The sequence below is a fragment of the Sceloporus occidentalis genome, unplaced genomic scaffold (assembly GCF_023333645.1).
Source record: "Sceloporus occidentalis isolate IW3139 unplaced genomic scaffold, rSceOcc1.0.p SCAF_1, whole genome shotgun sequence".
Lineage (NCBI taxonomy): Eukaryota > Metazoa > Chordata > Lepidosauria > Squamata > Phrynosomatidae > Sceloporus > Sceloporus occidentalis.
The window spans coordinates 160768693-160781390 of record NW_028316981.1 but is presented as its reverse complement, the minus strand read 5'-3'; the positions used below and the strand labels follow the sequence as shown (position 1 = coordinate 160781390).

The 12698-nt window shown below is 39.8% G+C and overlaps 1 protein-coding gene across 1 annotated transcript in view; it reads left to right on the top strand.

Moving 5' to 3' along the window:
- Positions 1–12698, top strand: part of ANKRD52 (ankyrin repeat domain 52) — an 81814-nt gene that overhangs the window by 16261 nt on the left and 52855 nt on the right. Inside the window, exons 3-7 of the mRNA XM_089479330.1 lie at positions 4314–4392; positions 4846–4916; positions 7289–7489; positions 7918–8005; positions 11687–11829. Of these exons, the coding sequence (XP_089335456.1) occupies positions 4314–4392; positions 4846–4916; positions 7289–7489; positions 7918–8005; positions 11687–11829 (582 nt within the window). The remainder of the gene's footprint in view (positions 1–4313; positions 4393–4845; positions 4917–7288; positions 7490–7917; positions 8006–11686; positions 11830–12698) is intronic.

Sequence of the window (12698 nt, the reverse complement as noted above, 5' to 3'; positions counted from 1 at the left end):
ATATACAGTGTTCAGTATATTATAGAAAGGAGGAAGAGAATGGTGGTAAAAAAAGGAATGTAGCAGGACTTTTAAGGATAACTTTTTAAAAAAAATTTGTCTGAACTTTTGTGGATATAAACCCAATTCTTTGAACGTTCACAGAGTTTTGGATGCTTACAGCATACTTCTTTGAATGCTCTGTAAACATGCAAAGAAATGGTTTATAGCCACGCAGACTCATGCAGAAATAAAAACCATTTTGTCTTAAAGTGCTGCTACATTCTTTCCCCCCTCCCTTCCTCCTCTTTATGCTGCAAGAGACTAACATGGCTACTTCTTTGAAAAGTATATTTTATAGTAACTGAAGATACATATTAACTATGATTATTTTAAGATGCACGTGTGTGTGTGTATGTATGTATGTATGTATGTATGTATCTCCCAGCAAACTGTAATTTAAAATAATATAAACTCATCTTTATTTCTTTAATCTGGACTGTTGTCTGAATTGTTCTGAACTTTCACTATAAACTCTTTTCTGCTCTTTTTATAACATACTGAATTTTTTCTTAGCAATGTGAACTCCCCCCCCCCCCCCCATAGTTATTACTGCTCTCCATTTTTGATGCTGAAGAGATGGAAGTTTGGTGTATAAAGCCCATTGCCATTATGTTTTAGGAGTAATAAGATTGGCATACTTGCCAAATGCAAACAAGAAGGTTTTGTTTTCTGCAATGTTGTAATTTCCTATTCTGGCACTTACCACCCCTGGACTTGCATTGATTTCAGAGTGGATGGTTGCATCATGTGCTCTCAAGCCATACATTGGAAGCTTTGAGTCTTGGAACTGGAATATTTGCAGCAGGGCGAATTTACTATCTAGCCGTTACACCACTGCTTTTGCTCATCATTTTTAAAGAAAAGATACTGTAAGAGGATTTTGTTTAACATATCCTTTCATGTATTTGTTTTTTCAAGACTCTGGAAGGGAGCAAGGTACTTTTTTTGTTTTTGTTTTTGTGAATTATCAAAATTTTAAATTCATTATACTATTAATTATTATTATTACTGTTATTAGTAGGCTCTCCATATTCCTATTCATCCTTTTTGGTTCGCTTTGGAAAACTTGATGGCAATAATTGATTCATAAACACTGTTCCAATTTATTTCATGATTTCAAAGTCCATACCAGCATTCTGAGAGGCTGAGCTGAGGTTTTTCTCATTTGGAACAGACAATTCCATGGGAAGAACATTGCAGGAAAAAAAGTGTAGTATGCAGTATGCCTGTGGGCATTTGCTCAGTGTGTTCCCTGTTCAGGAACATTATGTTCAGATTAAGGTAATTATTTGTAACAAATTATGCAAATTGGCAATAGACACAGGGCTCTTCATATATATATCCAGTGTTTTCTTGATGTTCAACTAGTTGTCTAGCAATATTGTATAGTGTTCCTTGTAATTTTACATCTAAGTTTAAAAAAAGAAGCTTTGCATCTTCTTAACAGATCAGCTCATTGGGTTGATTCTAGATCTAGTCTAGATGCTGACGAGAGGAATCACAAATATGTTTGTTATAATCCTAATCCTTTGGTTGGTGGAAGTAGCTGGTGTGTGGGAATAGCTGAAAATCTCCCATTCCATTGGTTAGCTTTCTTTGTTCCTCAAACTGTGTTTTCGTGAAGTAAAACTGCATTGAACGCAAACTCTGTACTGGAGATATTGCTACAGGCTTCAAACATAGGAAAATTTAACTTAATTGAAATTAAATTACTCTTTCAACATCAAATTAAACCATTAAAAAAAACTAGATAACCTGTAAGTACACTTCACTTCTCTTACTGGCTGGAGGATTTTGGGAGCTGTAATTCACAAAAGCAGCATTTCTAAGCTCTGATAAGTGAACTGGGAAATCCAGAAGTCCAGATCTTGTGACAATCCCAGGGCAGATGTGGCACATCTATATTCCTTTTAATTTGTGAAGATGGCTCTAGAGTTGTATACTTTTAGGGTGCTTGATAAATAGATCCCCAACTTCCAAACTTGCAGCATCTATAATGAAAATATCCAGTATTTGAATTAGCATGATGTGGTTGTGTTTTCAGGTATTGAATATACTCTTCTTCTAAAGATGAGCATATGCTTCTGATAAAGCCTAAGTTACAAAAATGGATGAGGCTAGAGTTTTGAGTTTATCCAGCCATTTTGATTATTACAGCTGTGCACTGACTGAACTAGAGTGTCTGTGTCCTGTCACTTCTTTCTGGTAGTCTAGCTGTTTTTGTATTTTCTGCTAGCTTTGTGGAGGGCATGTAGGATTAACCTGTTTTGCTATCTGAGTTTCTGTACATGTGCTGTACCATTAGGGATATATTTTCTATGTGAACTCATCTTTTGAGGAACTCAAAACACATCTGTAGAACCTCGCTGTGTTGCAAAAGATTTTGGAGCACACACTTGCTTAATGCTGGACGCTGGCCATGTCTTTTAGACCTTATCTTTGCGCCATCTAAATGTCACCTCCTACATCACCCCCAGTATACCAGTAATTGCACAGGAGAATCAATGGTTTTGGGCAGCTGTCACTCAGGAAAATTTATTTGCCATTATGGATCTTTTCACTGAGACCCACTGATGAGCTTCTGAGGAACCCATTAGTATCTCACAGGAACAGTTTAAAAAGCCTTTTGGCACTGTTATTCTGAGACCTTTATAGTTGAATTATCACTGAAATTAATTAGAAAGAACAGCATCAGAGTAAAATAAGGCTGCATGTCAGGATGGAAGATGAGCAGATTCTCTGACAAGATAGTCTTACAGTGTTAATTTAACTTGGATGTAGTGAAGTGCAGCCAATCAGATTACAAAGTGATGTAAGCTTTGTGAGCCAGTGTTATACTTGGGTCAAAATGACATGTCAGTATGACCAAATAATGAGATCAAGCAAAATATCTTCTATTTCATTAGGAAAGGCAAATAGAACAGGACATGTACTGACATTCTGTAAGATGTACAGAAGTAGTAGGTGCATAAGATGAATGTACTTCTGGTTCCTCTTGTACTCTAATTCTGTCATTGGAGTCCCAGCTATGATCTTCCCTAGACAGGGATAAGCTGACCACAGTAGTTCATGTACTGATATCTTCCAGATTAGTCTACTTGCAATATTTTTACATTCGTCTGACCTAGAGTGTGGCCCAGAAGCTGTAGCTAATGCAACATACAGCAGCTCAGTGGCTGATGAGAACATTTTATAGAAGCCACATGACACCAGTTTTAAAGGAATTGCTCTGGCTGTAAGTACTCTTCCAGTCTGAGATACTGATAACATTTCAAGTCCTAAATGATCTGGGACCTCAATACTGGAAGAAGCATCAGTAGAGACTGAGGTCTTGTGAAGGGACCTACTGTGGGAGAGGATCTTCTCCACTGTGACATCCCATTACAGAGTGCCCTTCCCTTGGAGGCCAGCGGGCACTAACAACTGCCTTATTTTTGTGCTAAGATACAGCATAGCTTTTTATCAAAATCATTGGACCCCTAATAACTTCGTCCAAATATGTATAGGCACATGGCTGTTTTAAAGGGCTGAATGTGCTTTTATACTGTTTAAATTACCCCTTATTGTTTTAAATTGATTTTATTTCTGTGCTACCTTGAGATTTTATGCTCAAGACATAAGTATTTTAATATATAAATGAAAACAGGTATTCCAGAGTAAGCAAGTCTTTGAGGAAAATTCATTGTCCAACAGAACATTCTTGGTACACAGCAGATAAATTCTGTATGTGCATGTCAGGGAAGAGCTGGGATTTGGAGTACTGGCTCTGTAAAAATACATACAGAGACTGGGATGTTGTAACATTTTAAAAATTTGATATAGTTTTTTCCTCCTCTATATATAGTTCTGTCTTTTTAAAATGTGTTTTATTCTTTTAATAACTAATCTGTTTTAATACTGTAATAATTTAATTCCTTTTTAATGTCCTTTTTTCTATTATTTTAATTGTACTGTTTTTAATGCTGTGAAGCCGCTCTGAGTCCCAGTTCTGGGAAAAGAGCAAGATACAAATAATAATAATAATGATAATAGATTTTAAATGTCTGCTGCTTTGTGTTTAGATGCAATTGTTCACCCATGCTGTACAAGTCTTAGGCATCAATATAGTACCGTATATCTCTGTGTAGCTAAAAACTTAAACATTTTACTATAGATCAAGCACAGTAGGGTGTTAATCTTTACATGGAAGGCGACCACGATTATGAAAGGTTTGCCTTTTGGTTTCTGCTTAAATATGTACTAATTATTTTTGCCTCGTTTCCCAAAATCAGGACCAAGAGAGACGAACCCCTTTGCATGCAGCTGCATATTTGGGGGACGCCCCTATTGTTGAACTCCTTATTCTATCAGGTGAGTAGTATATGTTTATGACTTTTAGTTGGCAAGATGTCTGATGTGTTCTGACAGCAGAAAGCAGCAAATTGAGGAAGAGAAAGAAGCATATCTTTAATTCTCATGTAAGAAACAGTAGCCTGCAATTAAGGAATAATGTTAGTGGGAAGCCCTCAGGTGCGGCTGAGCAGTTGCTGGGCATTTGCTGGAATGGAAGATGAATGCATGGATTTCCTATCCTGTGGTAGCCAGCTGCATTTTTAAAAACATATTTTGATATCATTTAACCAAATTGTAAAAGGTAATTGGAAATGGAAATGACCTTTTAATTTGTATGCAGTTAGAAAACAAGCACCAACTCTGGAGATATACACTGCGATTAAGAGGATCAAGGAATCCTGGTATTAAGGTGCAAGGGCAAGCATGCTGACTTTCTGTTGGTCAATTGTCTGTACTTTCTTTGTTCCTCAGGTGCTAACGTTAATGCAAAGGATACCCTTTGGCTAACCCCGTTACACCGTGCTGCAGCTTCTCGCAATGAGGTAGGTGCCGTACTGTTGGCTTTGGCCCATTGTTAACATGACAAAAGAGACTTGATGTTCTGGACTCTCCTGCAGCAACATTTTGAACAAATTCATTTGTCTCTCATGTTCACACTACTCACCCATGGGCATGCTGAAAACCATCAGGTCTGAGAAACTGGCAAAGCAGTCCAGATTGGGGAGGGTAGGTTGGTACAGAAGGTTTTCTCTGTGGGTTCCATCTACAGAGGGAGAAAGGAAAAATACTTTAATAAGGTTTCCTGACCACCTTTTTGCTTACCATCAATGATAAAGTTTATAGTTGTAGTCAAGCATGGGCTAAGCTATGTGACTATCAGCCTTATTTCATGTTCACATTCATACTTTATACATAGGACTCCAGCGTCAAGAGACAAGTTCTTTGGGGTTCTGTTCATTCTCATCCTTCATTTTTAAAAAAATATGCCTACAGGTGCATGGCTACATGATAGAAAAAATAGTCCAGTAAATTGCCGTTAATTTCTCTCATAGTCTGCCCTTGGCATAGAATTGTATAACATCTCCTGATTGACACTGACCTCTAGCACTCTTATATTAATTCAGTGAGCAAGAAGGGTGCATTGCCCTTAATATGATAACACCCATAAATTGATAATATAGGAGGTCTGGATAGTAAATGTGCTGTTGTAAGATCTTGCTGGACATTTCTGTAAAAGCAGCAAGTAGGTTTCTTGTAAAGACGATTATAGAGTAAGTTTCTGCCATTAACTGCACAAAGACTGAGCTCTCTAGAGAGTATCCTCCTGGAAAAGCTTCCGTCCTTCACCTGATTCTGTTAACTTGTATAATTGCTTTTTCCTGCTGGCCTCACGGCTTCAGGCCATTCTCAACATCTGAGAAGCACCACTTAAGCTGGCTCGATTAATTTGCCTCTTTGCTCTAAAACAGTGTCAGCGATTTTACTGATGGCTGGCTTCCAGTGGGGCGGGAAGGGGCCTCATCTCAGGCAGAGTTTGTGAGATAGTAAAGGGGCAGTGGTATATCATCTTACCTTAACGAATGGGCAAGCAGTATCAAAATATAGGGCATTAGGCCACTTTTGCCTAATGCCAAGCTGCTTATACTTCACTAGTCACCAAAGAGCATTCCTTAGCCGTGGCGACAGCATCAGAATTCCCCAGACAGACAGATTATGATAGATTTCTTTGCAGTGCTACCTCTTACCCAATACTGATCCAAATTTTTATGCTAGTTTTGGTAAACTATGTATTAGCAGCATGTTGGTATAACTGAAATCACTCCTGATCATGCATTTGTGAAGCTTTGAAAGTGTGAAAACCTTGGCTACTTGTATTTTCTGCACCTGTCTCCTTAAATGTGCTGCCAAATCTTGTTGCTGCCTGTACTCCTTTTTGTGGTAGCCTTCAGTGTTCTTATTCTGGCTGTCTGGGTGTTGAAGCTTTGACCTGACAGTAAGCTGCTTTGAGAGAGCTTTCTTCCTTACAAGTCAGACTAATCTCATTTGAGTGCAGAGCCTTGACTTTTAAAGCTATGTGACACCTTGGACGTTTGGTCTTGAGCAAGTTTTCTTTGTTGTTACCATGTACAGTCTGCCCTTAGCTTTCACAGAAAAAAATCTCAAATATAGGCCTAACTTTTTTTTAACCTGAGAGAACACTTTTCTAGGCATCTGTAGGTCCTCCAGCAAGACTATGGTCAACTTCTACCAAACCTCTGTGCCATGTAAAACTGAAATCTGATTGTGTCGCTATGTTAGTCCAAGGAGGGGGAACCTCTTTCAGATTAAGGATTAAATTTAGTTTCAGATAAATTCTCGGATGTTGCATCCAGTTGTGGGTGAGGCCAAAAACAACAGAGTTGGGACCAAAATTACCAGCATATTTAGCTTAAAGCCCTCAATGACAATTACTAAGCTTTAGGGGAAGTATATCAACATTTGGAGAAATCCATACAAATGCTGGGAATCCTTGAAACAGTGGTGTCACAGGATGGGAGTTTGGCTGTCTGGGGAACCACAGAGGGCTGGTTTGGAACCTGGAGAAAGCGAGACCTCTTGGTTGGCGGTTTCCTATTATTGCTTTGAGCTATACTTAAAGCCCAAAGTTTGTCCTCTGTCTTCTCTCAAGGTGCTAGATCACTTCAAATTTTAGTTCCTCCTCTCTTGCAAAGGCTCACTCTGTCCATATCTGTATAGCTGGGCATCTGGCACGCCTCCTTCTCTCCAAATTCTTCAGGCCATGACACTAACTTTCTTTGAGCATCCCACGTCTGTTGTCTCACAGCATTACACTATTGTATTGCTCCTTAAAGTGTCATTGTTCCTACAAAGATCCCTTGTCTGCTCAGCTGTCTTTCTCTTCTGTCCCTGGCAGAAGGCACTTAACCTCCTTCTAAAGCACTCGGCAGACGTCAACGCTCGTGACAAGTATTGGCAAACACCACTGCACGTTGCTGCTGCCAACAGAGCCACCAAGTGTGCTGAGGTCATCATCTCCCTGCTTAGTAGCGTCAATGTGGCAGACCGCACTGGCCGCACAGCACTACATCATGCCGTACACAGTGGGCACATTGAGGTAAGTTGTAACATCCTACTTCCAGGGTCTTTCTGCATTGTACCACTGTCAAACATGGCTGAGTAGTGAAGGACAGTTGTTGTTAGGGGAAAAGCAGCTTGTAGAGGAGGTATACGAAACAGGTAAAGGATAGGGAAAAGACAATGCTTAATCCTTTCCTCCTTTTTTTCTGCTACTCTTAACCTCCTCACACTGCTATTCTGTTCTCTTGCCCTCCACGGCCAAAGGGTTGAATAGTCAGAAATCTCTTTCTGCTCATGCGTGCCCACTGTGCTGTATAACACAAGCTGCTATGTTGCAAACGTAGAACTGTCAATTCCACAACACTTATGAGGTCAGGGAGCACCAAATAAATTACTTTGTGTTTTGATTTTGTATAACATTTGGTTTTTAACTTCTGTGGCCCTTTTTTCTCTACTTTTTTCTAGATGGTAAACCTACTCTTAAATAAAGGGGCCAATCTGAGCACATGTGACAAGAAGGAGAGACAGCCAATACACTGGGCGGCCTTCCTTGGTAGGTCTTTGCTGTTTTTGCAGTCATTCTGGTTGGCTTGTTTTCTAGTTCTCTATGTGTGTTGTGCAAAAGAACAGAATATTGTAGATACATCTCCTACACAGGGCTGGGAATATCAGTGTACTGCTGTAGTGTAATGAACAAGAGAATGAACGGTGAGCCAGGATATCTCTAGTTCATAAATACAGATCAGTAGGGATGTAGTGACTCATTCTACCTGTCCTTTCTCTGCTTTTGTCATCTGCCCCTTTCTCAACTGGCACATTGATGGTGGATATAGATGTGCTGCAAAGCTAGTGATGCCAAGTAGTAGAGAATAGGACAAGATGAAGAAATGGATGAAAAGAACATTCTTGTTGCACTGGGATGTTTAAAGCAATGTGTAGTTCTTCCTGGCTTATGAAATCACACAATGGGTTTTTGCACTTGTGCAGTAAGCAACCTGGAACATTCTTGAGCTGAGCTTTGGTGGGGGCCACACCCCCACTATCTCAAAACGCATGTCACAGTGTGCCTGCCCCTAATCTCCTCAGTTGTTTTTTGTCCACTACATTAGCAACTTCTAGGTATGTTCTCTGAGCTTCAGATTTCTTTGAATTGCTTTACTTTGCCTTTAAACCTATCTCTTGCTGTCTTCCTTTCTCTTTGTCATTTTGGCCACTGCCAAAAGAAAAAAGAAGAAAAGGAGAAAAAAGGCATACTTCAGAATCCATGCAAGGTGTTCCTCTCTGAGGCTTCTTGGATGGCCTTGAGAACATTGTTTAAGCTCTATACTTCCTATGGCCCCTTCAGACAGTCACACTGAGTACCTGTGTTACCTGTCTGAGAGAAGGGCATAAAGTTCAATCCTGTGCCATTTGCTTTGGGTTTTCAAAGCGAGGTTTCAAAAAAGACAAAGTTAATGCCATATTTGACTTAACACTTATCTGACTGTTTGGCCATTTCTACTCTTTGTCTCCACCCATGTCATCAGCTTATCATGCCATTATGACATTTTGTGTGCCATTACCAACAATCAGTGAGTACTTACCACCCTCGAATTGGAGTACACCATAGAATTTGACACCCTCCCTTCCTCAGAATGCATTCAGACTACAAAACCATCTATAGAGAAGAAACTACAATCCTCTTACAAAAGAAAGTAGTTCCAGAGGTCCCTCCACCCATTTAGGTTTTCACAGGTGCTGTTTTATAGGCTTTTGAGTCTCATTGAACTTGTGCTGTGGATGCCTCTACAGCCTTCCTTAGAGGGGTTCTGCTTCTAGAACTGCAGAGAAGCTATATGGTCACACTCTCTCACTTTGCTTTCTCATTATAGATTTGATGTGTGAGCAAGAGCTGATGCTTCCTTTGGTCAAGCTTTATTATCTTCTATTTTTGCTTGACATAGATCCCCATGTCCTGGTGTATTAGCTAACCAGTCACCCATTATATGATTTCATAGAGACCATAAGCAAGAAGAAGTTGCTTACCTGTAATTGTGTGCAGTGGGATCTTGTAGCACCTTTGACACTAACTGAAAGAAAGAAGTTGGTAGCATGAGTTTTTGTAGACTTGAGTCTGCTTCCTCAGATACACCTGAATCTGTGGTTCTTGAAGTGCTCATCTGTGAATTCACACAACTGCTCTCCCCTCCCCTCTTTCTATGTCTGTCTGTTTGCGCGGGACACAGTACAGAGGAGATTTGGGATAGGTGTGCTGTGACGTATTTTGAGGTAATGGGGGTGAGGTTCCTGCAAAATTTCTTAACTCAAGAATGTTCTGTGGGGATTACTGTGCAGGCACCAAAACCTGCACAGATGATCACTTGAAGAACCGTAGTCACAAGTAAGCAACCTGTTCATTTCTGTCTGACTAGCCTCATGTGGCTGTTTCAGAGTTTATAAGTAAATGCATTGAGTTCTTAGAACCTTTGTATAAAACCATTCAGGCCTTCTAGCATCACAGTATGGTTGGCCTAATCAGGGTAAATAAAGCCAAGTAACATGCTAGAATTCCTGTCTGAAGAACAGAGATAGGAAAGGAGGTAGCATTTGCATTAATAGGCAGGAGCAGGCCCAGTGCAGAGCCACAGAGAAATCAGAGCTTTATTCCTGGGCAGAAGCCCCATGTGACTATCCTCACACAATAAGAATTAACACTTATACCCAGCTACGAGTGCTTCAGTAGTGTATCTTCTCTGTGCCAGTTTTAAAAGTGTGTGAAGTAACCCTGGCCACCAGTTTGTATCTGTCACTAAGTGGGGGGGGGGGTGTTCTTAAAAATGATCATCATTTTAAAAATGACAGCAATGATTGCTGTTACTACTGCAGTTGCTAGTACTTTTGATTAAAAATTGTCCTTTTCTATTGCTGCCTCCTATGGTTATATTTTTGGAGCAGGTATAATGGACTTTTGCTTAATACAGCCAATTTGAGTAGTGATCCACTCTGCCATTGGGAGATCTATTTCCTGGTTCTTCAGTCCAAACAGGGACTGGCTTTCTAGTTTTAGATGTAATGCTGAATTGTGGTTTAATGCTGACTATGATTTTTGGCTATTGATGAATTGTTAATTTAGAGCACTAATAGGAATGTCGGTTAATCCAGTATTAGTGTTACATTGACCGTATTTTGTATTATTGTATTATTTTTACTGATGTAATCCTGCCTCGATCCTTGGGAGAGGTGGGAAATATAAATAAACATTATTCTTCTTCTTATTATTATTACTACTACTACATGTAAGAGCATTCCATTTGTATGCTCCCTCTCCCTTCCCCTCTTCTTGGTCAGGAGTCAAGGAGGACATTAGAAATGTGTATTTCCAATTCTAAATGGACCAGAGTTCTCAGTTATGTCTGATATGAAGGGGGAAAGTTTAAAAGTGAAATTAAAAGCTTCCTGTTTCCTCTCAGTTATGCTAGTAGAGAAGAAGGAAAAGAGAAGCATACAAACTAAGACTTTTACACATAATGCTAAAATATAGTTTAGGGTTGTATCCCAGATAGGTTGAGTGATGCTTGGCCTGTTTGATATGGTTAAGAGAATGGAAGTGAGTTGGTAGATAACATGCTGACTCCCTTCTTTAGCATGAATCGCACCCTCCACACACACAACTGTTTGGTATAGTATAGATGTTGCTGCAGTTAAGACTAATTGGACCTTCAGCATGGTTTATATTGCATGGGAGGCAATGTTGCACTATGATTAACAGAAGTGCAAGAAATCACACTCGGAAACGAAAGCTCTGGGGAAAATGGACCATCTTGTGCCTCCTAGCCCAAGTTAAATGATTTACTTTTACTCCAGCCCTAAGAGCACTAGGCAGCCAAATGTTGAATGTATCCTTCTATTGGACCCCCTCCCCCCCGGTCGGGTCATCCTGAACATAGAAGGAGGAGGGCTGAAGATAACTGACTGAAATAAGTGCCTGGCAGGACAAAGTAGCAGAATGTTTCAATGATCACCATGTATCAAAATGTTGCAAGAATAAATCATGTATGGGCCTCCAGTGCAAGAGTGGTGTTTAGAGGCTGTAGCCTGGACAGTTTTCGAAGATGGCTTTTCAGTATGGAACAGTGTGAGTGAGAAATACCCTATCTGCTATAGCAATGGAAGCAGGATGCAGAGTTGTATAGGAAATGGTAATCCTTTTCAAATTGCCTTACTTTTCTGTTTTTTATACATTGTCTCCTCTCAGGGCATTTGGAAGTCTTGAAGCTGCTTGTGGCTCGAGGTGCTGATGTCACATGCAAAGACAAGAAGGGTTATACCCTGTTGCACACAGCAGCAGCCAGTGGACAGATTGAAGTGGTGAAGCACCTGCTGAGGCTTGGAGTTGAGGCAAGTACTGTGAAGCCCTAGTTCAGTGAGCAATATGGTGTGGCTGGATTTCTCTTTGCTGTGTTCACCTTCTTTTTGAGCGCTCACATTCAGCCCTGTACCTGGAAGCCCATGCACACATAGTTTCAGATTATTTAAATTTATTGTGGGATTATGACAAACATAAGAACAACTTTTTCATTCAAAACTTCATAAGGAAATACATACATGTAACACACACACACCGTTAATTATATAGACTCCTTATATTAAAAGTCATAAGCTGCGTATGTTTAAAAATAAATTTTGGAAGTAAGTGCATACAGGTATTAACCATGGCTGGCAGGGTGGTATGGATATAGAACAGTTATTTGACAGCTGGTGTCAAAGCTACAAATGTTTGCCAGCAGAAAATGGATATTTTTATGTTGAAAGAATCATTGCTTGAAGTCGTGAAATATCTGTTGGTCTGAGCAGGCCCCTTCAATGGGATGTGGTAGTTAACTTGCTCTGCTAAAAGATTAGGCATCTTGAGCTCAAAAACATATATTCCTGGGGTTCAGGTTCAATTTTCCTGTTACAAATTAACTTTAAAACCCATTTCCTTCAGTCTTTGAAGTTATTTGCTGATTAAAGCATGGGATTACATGTGAGAGGAATCAAAATAATGCACCAGACATGTGTGGATACAGTGGAGTGTTCTTTTCCAGCAAGGAGGGCATGTTAGATTGCACTAGAAATTACTGATTTACATTATCCTAGGTACAGCTTGGAAATAAGTGCCATCCTCTGGAAGAAATGCCACCACAAACTAAAGGCCTGTTACAAAGCAGTCCATTGCAGTTAGAATGGGGAGCAAATTGGTCGTTGATCAGATCAAGCCTAAATAC